Source organism: Fusarium proliferatum, assembly GCF_900067095.1.
Source record: "Fusarium proliferatum ET1 genome assembly, contig: FPRO_scaffold005, whole genome shotgun sequence".
NCBI classification, from domain to species: domain Eukaryota; kingdom Fungi; phylum Ascomycota; class Sordariomycetes; order Hypocreales; family Nectriaceae; genus Fusarium; species Fusarium proliferatum.
The window spans coordinates 2,851,120-2,873,248 of NW_022194794.1; the positions used below are offsets into that span (position 1 = coordinate 2,851,120).

Below are 22,129 nucleotides of genomic sequence, written 5' to 3' on the forward strand. Positions count from 1 at the left end.
TCCTGATTGATGTATCCCCAAACGTATGTATATTATTACCCCCTATCGGCCGACAATGTCGAAGACGCGGATGGAAATCTATCTTCTGAAACTTTTCGTCTTTCTTCCGCTGCCCATTCGACTAACTCATCCCATGTCTGACCCAACCACTTGGAGATGCCTTTTGCACCAGGCTCCAAGGATGGAACGATTTCCTGCCCCTTGTTCTTCCCGAGTGATCGTATTATTTTCACATGAGGGTCTGCGCCTGATAGCAGAAGATACTTGACTAAGTCAGCTGCCTCAGTGCTGGTCTTCCTGATAGCAAGGTGCAACGGAGGGAGCTCCGCAGAAAGCTTGCTTGATCTATAGTTAACGTCGGCACCACAAGCAACCAGAGCCTGAGCCAGTACGAGAGAGCAGCTCGACGAGGCCAATATTTTCAGTAGTTTACTTGCTAAGAACGTAGGAAAGTTTCCGAGTTGGTGCTGCTCAATCCATAACGACGCTACTTGTGACTCCATCAATGGGCTCCATTTGCGGCACTCAACAATGTAGGACATTAAACGATGAAAGTGGTTTGAGGAGAGTGCGTCGTTCCACCAAATATTGAAAGTTTCAAGAGAATCAGACGCTGCTATTTGTGAAACCAAACCGGTTTTAGGAGATCCCACCGCGATTGCGCCTGTGTTGAAAGCCCACTCAACGACTGGAACGTTACGACTTCTAATAGCGTGAGACATGAATGAATCGTAGGAGCTCCAAACAATCCCTTCATCTGGTAATTGGTCTCCAAATATAAGGCGGACCATTGCAACGGAACCATGAGAGGCTAGCAAGCCCTTAAACGAAGATCTGAAAGCTGACTTGGAAGGCCATCTTGATATAATCGAGGGAAGAATCCGTTCCATCTCTTGAACTCGATCTCTCATAATGTACTCCATCATAAGTGACTTGAGTTCCTCGAGCTCAAGGGTATCGAGGTCGCTGGGAATATGTATCTCAGTTGGCCTCTGGTGGTACTGAACTCGATGTTGTTCGAGTTGGCCCAGAGAAGAGAAACCGAGAGTTGAGTATTCACAAGTTTCAACGGTGCATTTGAAGGGGCGATCGTGCTGCCTGATATGTTTGTCGCGGAGATCTCTGCTTCTCAAAGGGAATTGATGGAATCGACAAGACAAGAAGGGGCATATATTGACAGCAGTACCATAATGCTTCTGAATTTCTGAACAGTGACAATCTTTTTCATGTTTGCTGCCACTGCAAAGAAGGCTCTGTAGTATGCGATGCACACGTATTGTCGTCGCAGAGATAGTTGTGAAATCAAAATCCGACCAACTAGGGTCAACTAAGACCTTGTTAGTTGGGCATTCAACAGATCGATCGGGGTATTAATGTTACCTTCGTCCAGACGCCAGTCATAAGAAGTAGCCATAAGACTTCTAAAGTCAAGGCTACGAGAAATAGTCTTGATCTCTTTAAGGTTTGACTTAAATCTATCAAGACTCCAGAGCCCCAAGTTTGTGTCAAAGTCCTCGCTGTAGTATGGATTTGCGAGTTCCTGCATAATGTGGCCCAGCAAGGGGACAAGCTGTGGCGGCAACTCATCTCTGAAATGCCTCGTACAAAGTCTAAGGCACTCTGCCCACTGGCGGTGTGCAAAGTTGAGTAGCCGATATGCCCCAGATACTAAATTTCGCTGGATATCGTCGTCGCTGATGTCCGCATCCATCAGGTCTGAGCAAAGATATGCCAAGCAGGTTGTTGAGATTTCGATAAGTGCCTCCCCATCATCCAAAAACTTATTCTTTTGATGTCGAAGAAGATATCTGAGATAATTATTAAAACCTATCGAAATCATTTTGGGGACACTTACTCCTTCACAGTGAAGTGGACAAACCTCAGATTCTCGTCATCAGCTTCAACTAGCGGACCACAGAGGGGAAGAGTATTCAGAGTTGATCTGACAGGAGGAACACTTCTATGATCCTTCTTGATGATCAAAACCTGTTCCATCTCGTGACGAGTGATCTGAACTGGAGAGCAGGCTATCCATGACAAGATTCTCTTGCATTGCTTCTGAGCGCTTGACGGATGTTTTGTAATTCTTCGAAGAATCCTCTCGTACCTTTAATTGGATGTTAGTTCTCAGAAAGATTTGTAGGGACAAACAAGCGACTTACGCCTCATCAAGACCCTGTGGGAGGACGCTAAGCTGATCCCGGATGGAACCCAAATCCTGCAGCATTTCCACATCTTCTAATACGATCCTCGCATAGAGGAACATACCTAGTCGATGTTAGGTCACACAGTCCGATAGAAATAGGTTTAAGATAAACTTACCATCAGCCTTCAGGGCCAAGGGATTGAGCAATTCCCGAATTTCTGAGCGGGCGTCACTATCGAAATATGAGTTATTGAGCCATTCCCCACTTCGACGGGAAACGTATGCCTTGATGCAGCCAGAGTTCTTCTGGTCAATTGGCAGTATCGCCGCAACTGGCTTCAGAATCCTTTCTATTCTTTCGACTCTTCTACTACTAACAAGAAGCTTGACATGGGGCAAGCTCTTGAGCTCATCAAGGAGTAGATGCAGAAAGGCTTGCTGGGTAAAGTCATCAATTTCATCGAGGCCGTCAATGGTGATGTATGTTGGCCCTGCCGCTTGTAGCAACTTTGAGAAGGTGTTGAGAGCGAATTTGGAGTTGCCTTTCAGGTCGCGTTTCAAGTCTTTAGTGGTGTCCATAATAGTTGAGCATAGCACAGTTCGCAAATCTCGATCTTGCGATGCGAGCTGAAAGATCAGGGAGTGGTAGATAGGGATGGGGGATTTCAGATCGTTTCTGTAACTGAGAAGGGCAAATAGCGAATGACCCAAATCTTTCGTCCTATCAACCGCTGTCGATGCTAGAAAGGTTTTCCCTGTTAAGCAGCCTATCAGTGTCCAGCATGCTTTAAATATCCTGGAACCGAAGAATTGACTTACCTGCTCCAGGGATCCCTTGAAGCCATAGAACTTGGGCGGATTTCTCCTTTCCTTCAGCCCAACTCACAAACTGCTGGTCCTGAACTAGCCAAGAACCAGTCCCTTCACACCGAGTATTTCGAATGCGATCAAGGTCTTCATCGTAAGAAGGAGGGTGTATATAAGTCTCCATGGAATGAAAGTCCTGACGTTCTTGGAATTCTCTTGTCTCAGCGTAGTGCTCAAGAGCCTTCTTGCGTGCTGTGTGAGCTTCCAAAATGTCGTTGAGCGTAATCTCATTGCAAAGCAAAAGCCTATGCTTTTCTATGTTTTCAGCAATGACTTGTATCTCAGCTCGGCGTGCTGGCCACAGCGACTCAAAAAACACTTTCCAGCCTGTAACGATCAGCTTAAAGAATTATCTTATGAGAAGGCGGGTAATTTCGTACGAGTAAGTCCAAAGAACTTTAGAGAAACGAGGTAGAAATCAAGAATGTCCTGGAAGAACAATCCCAGAACATATTTCATGCGCTCATTGTTTTTGAACAACGGAACGAATTCGTTAAATCGAGGAAGAATGGACCCCATATTCTTCATCACGCCGAGAATCGCATCGAAAGACGCGACGAGGTTACTCGACACTTGGAGTAAAAGCTTGATCGGTCCCCAGATGAGAGCCAGAATATCTGGTTTAGCTTGTACAAAGACTTCAATTACGCCGGCGTATTCTTGCAGTCGCTCGATATAAGGTCCGATCCTCTTCAAACCTCGTAGTCGCTTATTGCTGCCCTGATCCTTTTGGAGCTGGTCGGTGTAGTCCCAAATGTCGTCAATCGTGGTCGCTTTTTGAAGCTGGCTGCGCAGTTTCTGATCTTTGATTCCGTTCAAAAAATCAGCTTTGGCCTTTTCAAAGACCTCGCTGACTTGGTCGGCCGAACTGAACGCCATAGTACTTTTTCGCTCTGAGGCGTCACGGGCAAGCACGGTATTTGGATGAAGAGAATTAAAGAACTTTATGAGAACCTTTGCATTTCGGGCACCGTCAGACTGCAATTGGGGGGTCGCCAATTGGTCACCGCCTGGCGAGGCAGACTTTGCAATCAGGCTCTCAGTGAGGCTGACTCTGCAGCCTAAGCCACCAACGTAGACCTAGCTCCCAGAAGCCAGTCCAAGATCATGCTTCACTTTCTGTTGTGTGATGCAAAGTTTAAAAGTTATACTCCTCAGAAATTCAATCGCTAAGACTGAGCGAATGTATCTGACACACATGACTTAGCTATAAGTCTTCAGACATTTATAACATTATAATATCCCCCATGCTACTAATAGAGTAGATAAGAGAGTACTACTAGCTAATATATTCTTCTTACTCTCTTTATCTCTTAGCCTTCCCTCACGTCTACAAACTTAAGCTTCGTGAACAAAGAAGAGATGACGCATGCTAAGAGTTTTGATGACTAATACTGAAGGATTCTCGAAGGGCGCCATTGTCAACGAGCCAAGCCAAGTATAAATGCAACCTCCACTTCGTCAGAGATAGTAAACAACTTTATTCTTACAACAACCCAGCAGATACTATTGTGTAATGCCATAATGGCTTCTTTAAAATCACGATCTGAGCTTATTGATCTTCTAAAGTCTATTTTGGAAGCTCGAAATGAGACGAACTGGGAAAGACTTGAATCCTTGTTCCAGCCGAGCATGTTGATCGACACAACCACACAGCAACGCGATGACTTCATCGCAAACCTTCAGGCTGCCACTGGAGTCTCGGTGAAACTCGACAGTTGTGTGGTGGATGTCAATGCTCAAGCCGTTGCAGCAAGAGTCGTCAAGACTGAATCGCTACCGGATGGTGAACGGTGTGAGTATCAGGAAATCATCCTCACATGGTTTGTCGATGGTCGCTTGGCAACTCTCAAACGACTCAAAGATGAAGACTCTCGCTCCGCCAAACAAAACACAACCCCTTCTCTGTTGGAAGAACTGAAACCTACATCTCTTGACCTTGAAGCATTGTACCGCGAGTACATCAAGAGTATCAACGACAAGACCATGGAAGCAAACTTTGACAAGTTCTGTCAACCATCGGTGACGCATAATACCGTGGTAAAGACTATCGCAGAGTACATTTCTCTGATTTCAGAGAGTCAAAGTGCAATCCAAGGTCTGTACTTCAACATTCAGGATCTCATCGTCGATAAGGATGCAGGGAGAGTTGCGGCCAGATTGGAGTTTACTGGTGTTCCTGTCCAGACTTGGGGTGGTGCTAAGCCCAATGGCAAGACTGTCAAGTTTCATGAGCATGTAATGTATTGGCTTAACGAAGGCAAGATTCACTGGGTTTGGTCTGTTGTTGATTTGGATACGTATCGAAAGCAGCTTCAGCAGACAGATTAGAGACGTAACAAGAACAAAAGTCTCTCCTGAATCATGATCTTGAGAGTATCAATTGTGTCAATGTATTTGATAAGTGATGCACCCATCAAGGGCCCTTGAATAAAACCCTCTCTCATAGCTGCTGGGCTAGTTAATTCCAAGTTGAGCCTTATTGAAACGATCCCATTGTGCGAAGAACAAGCACGCACAACTTATTCCTCTTTTTGTTTTCGGGTCACGAATGTCAATATCTACCTGCATCCTACATCTGCCGTTAACAAATGGAGGAACCTTGACCTTTCCACTGACACCACGATATCCAAACCTGTACCGCTCCAATTATCGTCGCTACAATCCCAAACAGTGCCGCTGCTACCAACGCAATAAATGTCAGCCAGAACGTATGCCTCGGCGATCTTTTACGCTGCGCCCATCGTCCTGGTCTAGAAACAGGTGCAGGATCTTCAGACTCAGCATATAGGCTGTGTAATCGAACCGCCCAGTGAGGGTATCTCTCAAAAAGCTCTCGCCGTGTAGTAAGTGGTCTTTCGTACACAGTCTCTCCATGGTGACACTTGAGCGGCGCTGATATCCTTCGATCTACTAGTCGGACATCATTGCCTCTCCAGCGGCACCAGCGGGAGTTGAAGTCGATTTTTCGATCGAGCCATTGTTGGTCTTGGGGTGGGAAGAGCAATCGAATAGTCTGGAGAGTTTCATAAAGGAATGCTGGGGTGCAGCATCCTCTTTAATATCCACTGTCAGTTGAATGCAGCTTGTCAGCTTTTTTTGTACATACCGTTTCAAACTATCTTCAACAGATGTGTCCCATGGTTCGTTTTTCATCACCTCGTATGTAATCTCCAGCAGGGACACCAGGTCAAAAACTCTCAAGGTTTTGGTCTGGCTGCCTATGTTCAGCATCAGATGGTCAGGGAGGTGATGAGTCCACTCCAGTTGAACGTCGGCATGGTCCTCCAGATAACGTGCGCGAAGTCGACTGACCATGAAGGGGGTATGGGGCTCGTCATCGTAGGCGTGCTTTGGGAATGTCTCTTTCAAGAAACTTGTTAGAGATTGACTTTCGCCCCAGTTAAGACCAGGGGTCGCCAGAAATACTGTCCTCGAGTCAAGGTTGATATTAACTGCTAGCATTACTCTCAGGGTGGCAACAATAATCTCTTCTATCTCGCTGTCCCGGGTTGTGATATCTTGAGGTACAGATGCCCCATTGCCTCTCTGTATCTGGCTCGTCGTAGTATTCCTGATACCTCGGCCATGTCCTAATGCTGAGATTATGGTATTTCTCAAATTCTGGCGTGTCGAGTCAGGGCTTTCCTTTAGAATTTCTGCTGCGGTGAATACATCGTCCATCGAAACGTTAAGCTGGCCAGCCTGGTCTTGGAAATGTTCGAAGTAAGCCCTGAGTTGATCCACTCGGCTGGTGCTTTGTAGTTGTAGGCCCCAGAGCCCCTCAGCTATGCGCCGTCTCTTAGCTATTGGGTCCAGCCCGGACAGTGCACTACTATCATTCGGTACAGAAATCATGCTCGAGTAAATGTAGATTAGTTAAGGAAGTAAAAATGAAGATGGTTGTGCCAGGTGAGTCTCTAGTATTATGCTTAGGGTCACATGATAAGACATGCATAAATGGCGGTGGCGGTGCTGTTTGATCTGACAATGCCTTGCCCTGGAGCCTCGTTTTCAACCCCCTCTTCTCGTCACCGTCCTTAAGTTCAAGCCAGAGGCAAATCGTGCTTCTTCAAGCTATGCTGCCTCATCACACGCACCAAGATGGTGGTATTGCAGATGCGGGAACAGAGTTTTCCTTAGAACAGGACTCAGTCGCACCTCAACTTTCGCGATCAGCTCAAAGAGGCGCAAGCTCACCACCGGGGTCCAATATCCCACGAACTTTTCAGCTGACCAACAGCACCAATCGAGGTCAATCATCGAACCCCCCTGAAGGTGCTGGGACGGGTGCGAATCGTTCTACTGGAAGGACCAGTCATCCGCTTCCAAAAGCAAAAAGGACCGTCGAGGTAAAGACTGGCAATAAGCTACTACGCCTGTTTGGGGTTGAACGTACTTCGGTCCATGATCTCCAAGTTATAACAGTCGACGAGTTCCGTGATGTTGAGGCTGAGACAAGTTACGAGAAGTACATCGACTATCTCCGCAATGCACCTCCAGAGAAGAATCCCTTAGGTCATTTCCGCAAGATCAGCAGAATGCTGATGCCTCAGCGCGCTCTAGCGTCAAAAAAGAGTAGAGAGAACCAGGATTTCCCTGTCCCTTTCATTCAATTCACAGGACTATACCACGAGGGAGAGGTGATGTTCTTGCATGCGGAATTGTTTCGCATCAGGTATCGCCCTCCTATGCCTGTATGCTATGTCGTACAGCAGATACAATTGTTGGCAGACGACGGGAACGAGGTTGAGACACTGAATTCTAATCCAGGCACTCTATGCGGTGCCTTAGTCGCGATCGGCACCGGGAATAGCCGCCAAATCAGTACCATTGGCGGCATTGTCGAAAGCAATGATGAGTATCTTGCTCTCACCACCAGTCATGGCTCTCATGAAGCTATTGATGCCTCACCTCAAATCAAGAGCTTCTTTATGCCCAAAGCTAGAGTCGACGTCAAACTCAACGAGGATGAATATGGAGATGATATTCCTCCACCGCTCGTGGTAGACACGGGTCATTTCCACAAAAGACCAATTAAACAACTACTGGATAACAAGGCTACCCCTATTTCGGCTCCTGATCCTGCCGATGCCGGTCCTCTAGGCAAGGTCCTACACACAGGAACTGATTGGTCCTTGCTTCGATTGGCTGATCAGCTCGTTCCGCCAAACTGCATTGATGAGAGACTAGTGAAGCTGCATGAACAACCTCTCGAGGACATTCTGGATGACGTGGTCTTCTTGAGTCGAGCCGCCCCAGAACCAGAGGCTTGCGAAGTTCTTGTTTATGGAGGGCGAGGTGGCTTAAACAAGCTTAATCTTACAAAGAGACCAGCCGATTTAATGCTCCCTTCAGGGGTCTGGATACGACCTTGGAAGGCGAGACATAAGCCAGCTTTCAGATGCCGTGAGTTTGACATTCCCGCCAAGGTATGAGTGAGGTCCTGACTCAAACCAGAACTACAACGAGGAGATTCCGGTGCTTGGGTCGTTAGTATCAACAAACGCACCGCCTATGGCCATGTCATGGCTGTCACACCAGATGACGTATTGATACAACCTCTTGTAGATATCTTCCAGGATATTCAGAATCAGCAGAGACTGGACGTCAAGATAGCATCTCCATTTGGGCAACTAGCAAATCTTTCTAAGCACTACTATTTCAGCAACGAGCACCGCCTGGCAATTAGTCTTGCGCGAAAAGCTTTGGATCCAGGAGTTATATCTCAGTCAATTGAGGGAAAACAAGTGACAGCTATGCTACATGGCTTCATGAAGCATACTGATGAAGGGGACAAGTTCCTATCGAAGTATTCCAGAAGCCATCTTGCCGACTTCCTTACAAACTTGATAATGTGCACTGGGCGAAACATCGATCTTATTCGCTCCCCTAAATGGACGGATGATTGGAAAACTTTGTTTGGTACTCCGATGAACATGATAGAATATGTCAACTATCTGAAAGACGCCGGAGGCTTGGCGACACTTGACGAAATTCAGGCGGCGTCAAGTCAGAGGACGATTTTAGATCAAGGTTCTCAAAGAAGAAGTCCCCAAGTCAAGGACATCGAAGCGCAAAGACGACACCAGAACAGAGCTTCAATGGCGCCAAAAAAGATCATAAAGCGAGCGTATGACTGGATCTCTAGCCTTTTCAACCATTCCGAAATGCAGTTCACAATGGTCGGACTACCAGGTTGCGGTAAATCAGATCTCCTGCGTGACATCTCCCACCACGATTCAGCCACGGCCCCAATGTCCGCCGTCGGTTTCAGCACCACACGTGTACAACGAAACGGCATCGTTGCGAAGATCTGGGATCTCAGTGAAGATGTGGAGTGGCGACTGAACTGGCCAAGGTACTCACGAGGAGTCGACGGCGTCGTGTTTGTAGTAGATACAGGAGATTCAGAGCTTTTACCTCACGTTCGTCAACAGATTCTGATGCTCATGAGCCAGCCCGCGCTTTCTGGTGTCTCACTCATAATATTCGGGAATAATTATAGCGGCCACAGAAGACTGACGACCGAGGAGTTGAAATTGAAGTTGGATTCGGACCATATAATGAACGGTCTGCGTGTTGATTTATGGGTTGGTGATGGAGCGAATTTTGATGAGTTTCTTGACTTCTTGTTAAATAGGAGAAAGGAATAAAGACTCCTATTATATTCAGAGAAACCACTCCGGCCTCTTAGCTTGGCCATTACATAAACTCATATCATGCTCGATAATATTCAACTAAGAGGGTCTATTTCTTTCCTAAGAAGCCTTGTTATGAGTCTGATTGTATGAAGCGAAAAGCCTCTCTCTGCGAGACTACAGAAAAACCGCCCATATACGGCAACCAAAAGTGGTTAGATGAGAACTTGTGTTCTTTCGTTTGACTGATCAATAGGTGTATCGCGAGCCAGAGATACATAAACTATTTGAAAGCTTTGCGTATTAATAACAACCATTGCATGTAGTCACCTTCGCAAAAAGCCCATTGATGCAAAATGATAGGATCATAGGAATTAGGTTACATTGCGGAGGTGGGTTTGACAGGGATTAGTGTCTCTCAGCCACTTTATGAATGATCAAAGGATGGGTTCTTATTCTTTCTTAGGTAGCAACGTTTTGCTCGGATTTCTTGACCTGCATTGTGGAATCTGGACTAAGAACCGTCACATAAGATACGATGAAAAAGTTTGACAGCTGAAGATTAGCCTCTAAAGCGTCGACTCAAATCAGTCGAAGACACTGGTATTCGAGACACTTGCTGCGGTATCCGGCTAGGAACCAACTGCACCACGATCAATTTGACTCATGCCAGCCCATGCCTCGAAGCCAGGGTTTTATCTTACCGGCCGCTTCACGGTCGAGGCCTTGAGTCTCATCACTTTCCAAACCAGAAAACCTTCGATCTGCGGCCTACAGAAGACACTGCGACCATCCTAATGTATAGGAAGGTGGAGCAGGAGTAGCTCATCCAGGCAGTGGAATCGAATCTCAAGCGTTTGGACTCGGTGCTTTTAGGTGCTCCGGAGGAGATTGACAAAGCCATAGATGCTCTCCATTCATCAATGTATAGGCCTCTCGGGTCTTTTATAGATTTCGGTACGACAGAGTCTAGACTGAGGTATTCATGAGGCCTTAAACGCGACAAAGTGCATTAGACATATATTGTCGAAACCTAGCCACGATATGGCCAAACTACTGGCAGGAAGGCCGCTGGACCAGATGGTATTGCCAATGAGGTTCTTTGGATGCTCATCGATGTTCTCCTTCCTTACCTCTAGCGTTTGTTCAATGCTTGTTTGAGTCTGAGGTATCACTCCCGGCTCTTCAAGCATTCAATTACCGTTATGATTCCCAAAGGAGGCGATAAGCCGCACCACCTTCCGGGAAGCTGGCTGCCCTTGGCCTTGTTACCTTGTGTTGGCAAGATCCTTGAACGAGTCGTCACAAATCGACTTCAGGAGCTCGTGATTCATTGCAATCTTCTCCCAAAGACCCAGTATGGTATGACGGGAAAATCCACAACCACAGCCCTACAGTTCCTTTTGAACCCAGTTTATGCGGCATGGAGTACAGCCCCAAAGAAGTATGTCTCAATTCTGAGCATCGATATTAAAGGCGCCTATGACAGAGTGGACCGCGAAAAGCTACTCGGGATTCCGATTGACTTCGGTATACCTAAGTGGTTAGTGGAATTTGTCGCCTCGTTTCTCAGTAACTGCAGCACCGTCGTAAGGCTTCCAGGTCTGACCTCGAAGCGATATTAGATCAACATTGGCATTCCAAAGAGCAGTCCTTTGTCTCCGGTTTTGTTTCTATTCTACACTGCACCCCTGCTCCGCATGGTGTCGGAACAGGCATGGAAGTCTGAGGCTCCAAACTGGCTCAAGTCTGTCCAATTCTACTGTTTCGCATTCGTCGACGACACCTACATAATGGTTGTATCTTCATCCTATCGAACCAACTGCAGAGCTTTAGGGTTTGCTCACGAGGGGATTCTCAAATGGACGAGACCAATGGGTGTTACATTCTCGACTGGGAATACTACATTATTGATTCCAAGCCTCCCTGGAGTTGCGACCCTGACTGCAGACTTACAGTCAACATTTATGGGTTCGATACGAAAGATGAACCTGTCGACGAGCTCAAAATTTTTGGGGTCATTGTCGACCGTCGCTTGCGATGGACAGCGCACATTGCCCAGGTAAGTTAAAGCTCAAGCCTCACCCGACATGCATCTAACAAATTGTCGTTACATAGATCGAGGCCAAAGTCGAACGTCAGCTAGCCATCTTGGCCCGATTCTCCGGTTCTGTTTAGGGCACCCCTCTCTTGGACCTGGTCACACTCTACAGAACCAAGATACGCTCAACAATTACCTACGCTTGCCCCGCGTGGTTCATTTACGGTGACTAGGAAAATCTTGACTTGTGCTTGTCCGGACTGGGCGAGATCCAGTGGGCCAAGGAACATGGAGATGGGAAGCCGAATTGGAGCTTCCCGAAGTACAATCTTGACAGGCTCAAGTAGCTGCAGTACAAGTGCCTGCTGAGGATCTCTGGAGCTCTCAAAAGCACATGCGCCAGGGTTCTTGAGAAGGAGTTTGTCATTGATAATATTGAAGTGACGCTAACACGACATGTAATGACACACCAAGCCAAGAATTTTGATACACCGGAGTATGAGTTCTTGGCGACCGTCCGAAGCGACCTTACACAGAGCGGCACGGTCACCAGAGGCGAACGACACCCCTGCGAGGTTATGGACAACCAAGCGCGACTCCTTCGAGATACCGCTCGCAACGATCTGATGCGCAAAGGCGGGGTCTCTGAGGAGCAGTTGTGGGAATCCCCCATGGAACGCTTCGACGCCATTCGCTTGTCTGCACGTCGACGTTCGACTACTGCCAGCTGCAAAGGACGGGATGAGTATCGCCTAGCGCGAGCACATCGAAAACGACACAAACCCGCGGGGCTTATCGAGACCTGTGGGCGCGACAACAGGAAGCGATACGAGGGCCTTTCACGTGCCCAATCCACCATGTTGATACAATGTCAGACAGAGAAGATTGGGCTCAACGATTACCTATACACGAGAAAGGTAAGCAAATACTACTAACACATATGCACAATTCGTCCCCTGGTAACGCGTGGCTTCTTTCTAGTGGGTCAGAGAGGTCGGGTCTTTACGACGATCAAATTTAGTGGACAGTGCACTATCTTCGAGGCATTGGCTGCCCCATAGTCGCCTGAACTCAGCGCCCAGAGTCCCCCAACCTCGCCGACAAACAGCGAGGAATGATGTCAAGTGGGAGCAGAAGCCCGATTCATCTCTGCCGTCAATTACCTCGTTAAGCACTGTGATGCAAGCCTCAGTTCTAATCCCAATATACTTTACCGATCATACTTGCACGAGTTCTATTGAAGATAACAAGAAAATGGCTTCGTGCAAATTGCCATTCACAATCGCTGTCCCTCTGGTGTCGAGGCTCTCTATTCAGTGCCTCTCTCACAGCACCCACAGAGGCTGACCAATCCAAGGCCCAGCATTGGAAAATTTACCCCATCAGTCTTGACCCTCACTCAGCCAAAATACCAGTAACGTTAACTGACTACTGATTGACTGCCCTGTCCACGTACAGACGTCACCATCACTTGACTCATCAACGATGAAGAAGTCGATAGCATGCGGCGCATGTCGCTCCTCCAAGCGCAAAGTGCTCCTCCCCCCCCTCCTCCCTCCCCTCCTCATCCCTCTCACAACAACTGACTCATCCCTCTCAGTGCATCCACTCAGGCGGTCCGCCCTGCACGCGCTGTCGCGACCGCGGCGACGAGTGCGTCTTCCCGCCCAAGGGCACATCCTTCATCTTCCGTCGGAGCCGTCTCGAGCGTCACCGGGATGAAGTCGGGGCCGGAGCTGGGGGCCGGGCTGACTCGGAGATCATCCGGGCCGGGAACTTGGCCACCACGGACCCGTTCGGCTTCCTGACGGATGAGGTCAAGAACAGTTATCTGCGGTGCTCGTACAAGTGGTCGTTCCACCATATTCCGAATCTCCTCATTGCCATTCGTGAGAGGAGGTTGGATCCTCTGCTGGTCTGGGCGATGCTGGCTATCACTGTGAGGTGCGGCATATGATTCCTTCGCTTATCATCTCACTCACATGTCGCAGGTTCTCACAGGCTGCACCGCCGGGGTATGCAACACAGGTTGAAGCAAGCAATACATTCGCTGCTCATGCGCGGTCGCTTGTTCTGTCACTTGTAGACCAACCTACAGTCCATCGCGCTCAGGTTCTCCTCATGCTGACCGGACATTCCTGGGGCGCCGGTGAGGGCAGAAGAGCATGGGTTTATCTCGGTATGGCGGTGCGCATGGCACAAGTCCTCGGTCTATTTGAAGAACCGCCACCAGCGATAACTCGAGAGGACTTTATCGACGCTGAAGAAAGACGTCGCACTGCCTGGACGTGCTTCTTAATGGACAGTCTCCTCAGTGGAGGAAAAGGTCGCGATAGGATGCTGTCGGGTGATAAGATGCGGATCCAACTCCCATGTGAGTCGGATAGCTTCAACTTTGGCCAGATCGTCCTGTGTGAAAGACTGGATGGCTCAATGCCGGATGGGGCGATGGGCACTGTCCACGGCAGTCTAGGCATCGTAGCCAACAGCATGCGTGTCGCTGATGTCTGGGGCGCCGTCGCCAAATGGGCTTGTACACGGCACGACAACACTGTACCACCATGGCAACCTCAGTCCGAGTTTCAGATGCTGCTCTCCCGACTTGAACTCTGGAAGAATTCTCTGCCCGAACGACTACGATACGAACTCTTTCTCCTACGAGCGCACAGCGTGTCTAACCAAGGTCAAGCATACTGCTACATGCACTGCATCTACTTCATGAGCGTCATTTTTCTCTACCGATCTTATCTCCCCGAAGTTGAGATGCAAAAGGCCAGAGTGGGCGATAAGGATTGGGATCAGTGGTCAACCTGGTCAAGCAAAGAGCTCGAAAAGGTTGCTGAGCAGGTGTGCGACATGCTACAAGAGATCCGCGCATTTGGCCTGTACTTCCTACGCGGTCTCGTTCCATGGATTGGCTTCACCATTTACACAGCAGTCGGAACAATGCTGTACTTTTACCACTTCCCAAATCCCGGCGACACGGCGCATCAAGTTGAGAAGCGAAGGGAGCATATCGTAGAGGGTCTCTTGTTCCTCAAAGACATGCGACAAGCCTGGCCGATGGCTGACACCTGGGTAGGTCGCCCGTCTCATGTCAGTAACTGTACTGACGGATCACAGCGTGAGAAGATCAAGGCGATGCAGATATTCTACAGCAACATCAAGACCGACGGCGATCTCGCAGTAACACCCAGCGAAAGACGAGAAATGCGCAATGCAATCATCGACTACGGCGCTCTCCAGCCCGATCCCGTCCGCCAACCCGACACAGAGAGCACCGACGAACAAGTACTTCACCCCATTGCTCTCATGTCCTTTCGCTAACAATTCCCAGAGCGCTACAGACGGCGAAAACGACCAGACCTCGTCAAACGTCGACTTTTCCTTCATCGCGCCCGCAGACATTGACCTGTTTGACACGGACTTTGCATTCGGCAGCAACATGTACGCGACGTTCGCCGATGCGACGCAGGGTTTTTGGGAGAGTTTTCCTGGAAGTATGGACATCACGGGCGACATGGTCATGGAGAACTGAGTGGTTTTCTTACCCCCGCCAAGCCGGGAAATGTTGTACGGCGATCGGCACCGAGACCCCATCGTAACCTCATGACAGTGGTGGGTGAGCTGAGTTCCCCGCGGTTGCATTCAGGCTAAATGCAATGACAGCCATCACGACAGACCAGCAATTATAAAAAGTCACCACTCATTCACGACAGTACCTACTTCTCACCTCAATTCCATCGCATCACTCAAAATGCCGCAGGTCACAAATCCTATTCTTCCGGGCTTCAATCCCGACCCGTCAATTTGCCGCGTCGGCGATGACTACTACATCGCTACATCCACCTTTGAGTGGTTCCCCGGTGTTCAAATCCATCACTCAAAAGACCTTGCCAACTGGACCCTCATTGTGCGCCCAGTGAACCGCAAGAGTCAGCTCGACATGCGCGGTGAGCCTGATAGCTGCGGTGTCTGGGCGCCCTGCTTGACGCATGATGGAGACAAGTTCTGGCTTGTGTACACAGACGTCAAGCGCAAGGACGGTTCGTTCAAGGATGCGCATAATTACATCATCACTGCGCCTGCTATCGAGGGCCCGTGGAGTGATCCCGTGTACGCCAATTCCTCTGGCTTTGATCCATCGTTGTTTCATGATGATGACGGTCGCAAGTGGTTCAACAACATGACATGGGATCATCGTGCTCGGCCCCATTTGTTCTCTGGTATCTTTCTTCAAGAGTTTGATCCTAAGCAGGGTAAACTCGTGGGACCGAAAAAGAACATCTTCAAGGGTACAGACCTGGCTTATGTTGAGGGATCGCATTTGTATAAGCGCAATGGATGGTACTACCTCTCTACAGCAGAGGGCGGCACAGGCTATACCCACGCCATGACCCTAGCACGATCGCGCAGCATCTGGGGTCCTTATGAAGTCCATCCTCAGAAACACGTCGTCACTTCAAAAGATGCACCCAACGCAGCGCTCCAAAGAGCGGGACACGCCGATATCGTGGATACACCCGATGGCAAGACCTACATCGTGCATCTGACTGGCCGCCCAGTCACTCAAAAGCGACGTTCAGTCTTGGGTCGAGAAACAGCTATTCAAGAAGCTTACTGGGGCGATGACGACTGGCTGTACATCAAGAACGGTCCCGTCCCAAGTCTTCACGTTGATCTCCCCGCTGCGCGCGACGACACTGAATACTGGAAGGAAAAGCGCTACACCTTTACCGACAAACTCCACATCGACTTCCAATGGCTACGAACACCTGAACCCGAGCGCATCTTCAACATCAAGAACAACCAGCTCAGCCTCATCGGTCGAGAGTCCGTCGGTTCATGGTTCGAACAAGCCCTCGTCGCACGTCGCCAAACGCACTTCTCCTACGACGCCGAAACAGTGATAACCTACTCCCCCGACGACGAGCGCCAATTCGCCGGTCTAACAGCCTACTACTGCCGCTTCAACTTCTTCTACCTAACCGTGACCGCCACCGCCGCCGGCCAGCGCGAGCTCCAGATCATCTCGTCCGAAGAGTCATTCCCCATAGGCCGTCTGGAGCGTCCCTTTGCCGAGCCTGTTGAAATCCCCAACGAGGGTAAGGTTCGGCTTGCGGTTAGTGTTCGCGCGGGAAGCACGCTTCAGTTTTACTATGCTCTTGAGGGGCAGGAGCTGAAGGAGATTGGACCTGTGTACGATGCTTCGATCTTGTCGGATGAATGTGGAGGACATCCTAAAGATGGAAGCTTCACGGGTGCGTTTGTGGGGATGGCGTGTTCGGATGTTAATGGGCTTGCGAAGGAGGCGCAGTTTGATTATTTTGTTTATAGGCCTGTGCATGATAAGTTGGATCGGTATGAGATATAGGGAAAACGAGTAGTAGATTCGAACAAAGTCATATGCTTATCCATGAACCTCACTGAACTCGAGACTTGGAGACAACAACGCTTGCAGAAGGAATGTTTTCTTTTTTTCGTTCTATTTCGCCCCTTGCTTTCAACCTTGCGAGACGCCATCCAGCCTTTGTAATGAGTTGAATAGTACGACTTCCATAGCAGGTCATCATACCACAAACCCCAGTTACAGAATGAAAAACAGACCGCATGAACCAACTACAAACCAAACGCCGTCTTAGCACGCTGAAAGTACTCCAACCGCGGCTGGAGATCCGTTCCAACACACTCCTCAATGTACTTCTGGAAGCCCGTATCAACATCCGTCTTGAACGCCTGTCGTACATCATCCTTGCACTGAGTCCTCAGGAACCACGGACCACTTCCAAAGTTGTACTTATCAACCGTGACATCATCCAACAAATCCCCCAGCTCCTGATCCGACAGTCCCTCCACACTCTCAATGCCCTGCCATCCCTTGGCCAGCTCGGGAATACTCTTGGCATAGAGGAGATTGTAGTTGGGCATCTGCATGTTCGCAGTGCCTTGGCCTGGACGTCCAGGGTAGTGATTCCGCTTGTACTCGAAGTCTCCCGACTCAAAGGCCATGAGAGCCAGAACAGCGGCGATTTCAGCGGGGGAGTAGATTCCTTGGGTCTGGAAGCTGGAGATGATGTAGGGGGCTGCTTGTGTAGCTGTGCGGCATTCTTTGTTGCCGGTCGGACAGACTTTTGATTTGGGGGCGATGGCTTCGATGATGGGGACTGCAGAGAGCGAAGCTGCTGAAAGAGATGCCAAAGAGGCAATGAGAGAGAGGGTAGTGAACTTCATAGTAATGAATGTTGTAGTGTCAAGACTTGATTGATGTTGAGTCGAGGTAAATGATCAGAAAGAACGAGTGTTTAAGTAAAAATCCACCAGGGACTTGTTAACCGCCAAAAGAACGAGAGTGAAACAGAAGGTATCACGAACAGCAAAAGAGAAAGGAGTGAATGGCCTCACAATCAATGGGAGTGAATAAGGATGCCAAGAACAGACACAGATTCAGGGAAAAAGTCGCCTCTAAATACATTTTCCCAGGCACAATTCGTGTAGAAACGATCCCCAGCCATGTTACCCAATGACATTCCACGTCGAGGCGCAGGCAAACAAATGGTGAAACAGATGAAATGTGAAACGAACTGCTTGCGGCCAATTAATGCGGATCTACAGGGGTTGGAGTCGGAAGCTCGGCATTGTTTTAGGGGGGGATGAGTGTAAGGGGTTGTGATTGGCGCTGGTGCTACATTGCAGTGACAAAAAGGAATGGTCAGTTCCCGGCGCTGAAACGGGGCAAATGTTGTACAAAGCGCGGATTGCTACGGAGTAGTCACTGTGAACATCCCAGCTCCGTCTCTGGGTGAAGGTGCCTTGTTTTTGTTCATTCACAGAGGCTGTCGGAATGTATTGACGTAAATCTCTCATTGTGTTTGTCTTGACCAATTAGAGAATGCGCTCACAGTGACTAAATTTTGTAGATCTCCTCCCATAAACAACCAAATGCAATTCCCAAGGCACAATTAGATGATTGCATCAATTAGACAGAGAGAAACAATATAAGCGAGTGTATTGCTATGTAACGATCGACTGAAACTAAGCTTAATACTCAATAAGCGAACGACTATCCTTATCCTAAATGCAAACACAAATGAAAATAATTCAGTCTGGTTTCTGACCTTGTCCTACTAATAGTTATATCCTCAGGGTCAAATCAAGCCACTCCCGCAAGGGCCGGCAAAGTAGCTGTAACCGTCATCAGTGTCCGAAACACCAAATTCAGGGAACCCGTTGGGACACTGAGAGGTCGAGCATCCAGCCGAGTCAATGGCCTGGAAGTTGAGGCACGTCCCATCAGTGTTACTGCGAGCCCAATAAACACAGCCAAGAGTCTTGTAGCAGGCATTACAGCAGTCCTTGTTAACGTTAGTGCTGCCTGGAAGGGCCACTTCGTTGCTCTCCATAAGTTCTGGGGAGTCGGGAACACCGATTTCGATCCGGCCATAATCTGTAGGCCCGCACGGGTTGACCTGGACGGTGGAGACGGGGATGGTTCTTGTTGTGACTGTCTTGGTATAGGGGACAGTGACAGATGTGAGCGAGAACCGGGTAGAGATGGATGTTGTTGTGCTCTTGGAGAGTCTGGTCTTGGTGACAGTGGTGGAAATGTCTGTGACTGCACCAATGATCATGGAGACGGTAGTAGTTTCTTTGACGGTAATGCGCTTGGTGACTGTTGGGACCTTGCCGCCAGCGATCTTTGTGTAGGTCGTGGTAACCGTGGGCCGTTCAACAATGGTTGTGGATTCTGTCATGGCACTCGTTGAAGTGCTTGTCAAGTAGCAGTCTAGATAATTGTTCAGCTTTGTTACAACAGCAATGGCGCAGTGTTCAAGTCTTACAGCAGTCACGGGGAAGAGCAGCTCTCTCACCCAAATGGCCTCTCTTTAGTTTCAGCTTGTTGTTTCCGGCATCGCAGGACTGCTGCGCCCACGTAGAAGTAGTGCTGTGCGTCTTTGTGCTGCGAGTCTTGGTCAGCAAAGTAAGCATTATTCGGCAATGGCCCTTACGCTGGCAGAGTAGTAGTAACGATGACTGTGCTGAGATATGTTCGAGGTTTGGGAAGCGTAGTGAACAGCCATTTGGTGTCAGTCCGGGAGACAATCTTCGTTGTATACAGCGCCGTGATGGTAGGAAGCGTCTTACTGTCCCGATTTCTGGTGAGTACTGGGATCGTTGGGAAAATAGAACATCAAACTCACGTTCTGCTGTTTGAATAGGTAGTAGTGGTAACTTCAGTTGTAGTAGTTGCCGTGATGGTTTCTGTTTCTCGGACCACGACAGGCTTGGTAACCGTGACTATTTCGCTTGCGGCTGGAACGAAGCAAGCCGTTACAGAGAGTGATTTCGACGCTGCAAAGTTCAGATTAGCCTTAAGGTCTTTGCTTGTAGACAGCGTATGAGATACCAATGAGTTCCGAGCATATTTCTGCTGAAGCCGCAGGCAGGGCGGCACAAGAAGATGCAGCAGGCTTGCAAAGGCCGATGGTGCTCTGTCCCGTTGCATACTCCAGAGTTGCAAGGAGAACGAGCCAGGTGAATTGAAAATGCATATTTATGCGTATCTGGGTCAGTTGAAGAGTTGGATGTTCAATGATAGTTAATGGGCAAGTTGATTGGAGAAGGATTCTAGTTCTCAGTTGGATATAGTCTACTTATAGTATTCCTGTCCCCATATCGTGAGTAGCTGTCCATGTTGGTCGTATAAGTCGTCGGTATTGTTACGTAATTGGTAATTGGCAAGCTTGATGGCTTAGAGTAATATCTTTGTGGTCAAGCTTCTGAAGACACCAGAATCGCGGCAATATGCCAGCGGCAGTAACCCAAGTGGCAGTGTGGATATGTGGCACGCGACAGAAAGTGTTCTGGACCCTAAAATGAAGTTCTATAGGGCTGTAGTCAAGAACGATATTGGAAGCCAAGCAGATCAGTTCCGGCACGGATATCGACGCTTGGAATCTGTGCATTGGATCATGTTCAGGAATGTCAAACTTCAACATGGCTGATTGGGATCGTTTCCGGTAATTTGGTGGTGTTGATGCAGTCGAAATCTTCTAGAACTCATGACAAACAGTGGCTTGTCAGATGTCAGATCACACCCGCACATAACTATTCCATTCTCGTTCCGCGACAACAATGTGATTATGAAGCCCGCTTGGCACGCATCAGCTCATGTGGCTTTTTCCATGATGTCAACTCCACTTTTTACAGCCCTATCCGCGGAGATATAAGCATAAACACACATTAACGCTGCGATGGTCTAGAATCAGGTCTATCGATGAGCTATCAAAACAAGCTTTCAGCCACAAGTGACGAGGTACCCGCTGCAAGGCACAGCACAGCCCTGGCTTTGCCCTCATGTCTAGACCGGTGCATAGACTCTGTGTCGAGATCGGCATTCTCCTCTCATCACCGGAAACGTCAATTCGCACAACTTACAAGTCAGGTTCTATTCACAACTACCTACCTAGTGTATGTTCAGTTACACGTGCTCGATCGCTATAAATGCGCTCTCGACAGCCGAGTTGACATCAGCCAATACCCATCAACGCAGTCACACACACTCTACCAGCCAAGAACACCACTACCCAACATGTACTTCCCAACTCTTGTTCTTCTCCTCACCGCCGGACTCCAGCTTAGTCTGGTCGGAGCTGCCAAAGCACCCAAGAACAGCACGATCAAACTGGACAAGTGCGCGGCGACCGCCCTGACCACTGAGTTCTCGGCTGGCTTCAAGCAGCCGAACCCTCCTCAGATCAAGAGCGAATTCACTACTAGCTTCGTCCAGCACAGATGGTGGGTTTCCAATTCAGCACGTAGCCCCGGTCCGCGTCTGACAAGGAATGCAGGAACCAACGCACTTCGGTCATCGTCGCAGGATATCTTGAGAATTCCGGCTCTCAGGGGATCATACGAGCTGACCAGGCTTACGATGGGTCCCTAACCTCATCTGTCTATGACTACAATAACATGACAGATGATACTATGGTGGACCACACCATGAACACCTTCCAAAGCGGCGCAAGTTGCCCCAAGGTGTCTAGGGACTATGACAACATCACTTTTCCGCTGTTTTCCAAGGACATGCTCATCAAAGGTGGCGCTGTATTCACTGGGTCTGTGACGAGAGACTTTTCCGGCCGTGGCGTGGGTGTAAGTTTTCCTCTGCTAGATATCCAAGTTACAAGTCTGATGCTGCTTTTAGTGGAATATTATCTATGAGGGTCGGATCCCGCTGACGGTTTATGTCAATCCCTGCAATGCTGTTATAGGATATGATTATTTCTTGCGTGACGAACGGACCAGGGTGGTTACCGAGTTCTTTAACACTAACATAACTACTAGTCAGCGAGATATTTTGGCAGGTGTTGCGCTGCCCGCAGTTTTTAAGTAGTCTAGATAGTGTAATTATACAGGATTCAAGAATACCAATCT

The 22,129-nt window shown here is 48.7% G+C and overlaps 9 protein-coding genes across 9 annotated transcripts; 5 read left to right on the top strand and 4 right to left on the bottom strand.

Moving 5' to 3' along the window:
- Positions 1-35: 35 nt before the first annotated feature.
- Positions 36-3,892, bottom strand: FPRO_11190 (uncharacterized protein; the record flags this gene model as incomplete). Its single annotated transcript, XM_031232235.1, has 7 exons — positions 36-1,327; positions 1,381-1,808; positions 1,856-2,107; positions 2,163-2,268; positions 2,323-2,901; positions 2,966-3,340; positions 3,394-3,892. 7 exons carry the CDS (start codon positions 3,890-3,892, stop codon positions 36-38), a joined length of 3,531 nt encoding a protein of 1,176 aa, XP_031082193.1.
- Positions 3,893-4,537: 645 nt separating this feature from the next.
- Positions 4,538-5,344, top strand: FPRO_11191 (uncharacterized protein; the record flags this gene model as incomplete). Its single annotated transcript, XM_031232236.1, has 1 exon — positions 4,538-5,344. One exon carries the CDS (start codon positions 4,538-4,540, stop codon positions 5,342-5,344), a length of 807 nt encoding a protein of 268 aa, XP_031082194.1.
- A 253-nt stretch (positions 5,345-5,597) lies between these two features.
- Positions 5,598-6,871, bottom strand: FPRO_11192 (uncharacterized protein; the record flags this gene model as incomplete). The annotated part of the gene is made up of 2 exons (XM_031232237.1): positions 5,598-6,069; positions 6,123-6,871. 2 exons carry the CDS (start codon positions 6,869-6,871, stop codon positions 5,598-5,600), a joined length of 1,221 nt encoding a protein of 406 aa, XP_031082195.1.
- A 221-nt stretch (positions 6,872-7,092) lies between these two features.
- On the top strand, positions 7,093-9,669 carry FPRO_11193 (uncharacterized protein; the record flags this gene model as incomplete). The annotated part of the gene is made up of 2 exons (XM_031232239.1): positions 7,093-8,422; positions 8,474-9,669. The coding sequence occupies 2 exons, from the start codon at positions 7,093-7,095 to the stop codon at positions 9,667-9,669; spliced, it is 2,526 nt and encodes an 841-aa protein (XP_031082196.1).
- Positions 9,670-12,949: 3,280 nt separating this feature from the next.
- Positions 12,950-15,233, top strand: FPRO_11194 (uncharacterized protein; the record flags this gene model as incomplete). Its single annotated transcript, XM_031232240.1, has 5 exons — positions 12,950-12,991; positions 13,296-13,639; positions 13,687-14,773; positions 14,819-14,986; positions 15,033-15,233. The coding sequence occupies 5 exons, from the start codon at positions 12,950-12,952 to the stop codon at positions 15,231-15,233; spliced, it is 1,842 nt and encodes a 613-aa protein (XP_031082197.1).
- A 219-nt stretch (positions 15,234-15,452) lies between these two features.
- Positions 15,453-17,069, top strand: FPRO_11195 (putative beta-xylosidase; the record flags this gene model as incomplete). The annotated part of the gene is made up of 1 exon (XM_031232241.1): positions 15,453-17,069. One exon carries the CDS (start codon positions 15,453-15,455, stop codon positions 17,067-17,069), a length of 1,617 nt encoding a protein of 538 aa, XP_031082198.1.
- A 245-nt stretch (positions 17,070-17,314) lies between these two features.
- FPRO_11196 (uncharacterized protein) lies at positions 17,315-17,926 on the bottom strand (the record flags this gene model as incomplete). The annotated part of the gene is made up of 1 exon (XM_031232242.1): positions 17,315-17,926. The coding sequence occupies one exon, from the start codon at positions 17,924-17,926 to the stop codon at positions 17,315-17,317; it is 612 nt and encodes a 203-aa protein (XP_031082199.1).
- Positions 17,927-18,840: 914 nt separating this feature from the next.
- FPRO_11197 (uncharacterized protein) lies at positions 18,841-20,244 on the bottom strand (the record flags this gene model as incomplete). Its single annotated transcript, XM_031232243.1, has 5 exons — positions 18,841-19,478; positions 19,534-19,652; positions 19,702-19,836; positions 19,894-20,044; positions 20,100-20,244. 5 exons carry the CDS (start codon positions 20,242-20,244, stop codon positions 18,841-18,843), a joined length of 1,188 nt encoding a protein of 395 aa, XP_031082200.1.
- A 1,040-nt stretch (positions 20,245-21,284) lies between these two features.
- Positions 21,285-22,088, top strand: FPRO_11198 (uncharacterized protein; the record flags this gene model as incomplete). The annotated part of the gene is made up of 3 exons (XM_031232244.1): positions 21,285-21,490; positions 21,544-21,847; positions 21,900-22,088. The coding sequence occupies 3 exons, from the start codon at positions 21,285-21,287 to the stop codon at positions 22,086-22,088; spliced, it is 699 nt and encodes a 232-aa protein (XP_031082201.1).
- Between the last annotated feature and the right edge of the window lie 41 nt (positions 22,089-22,129).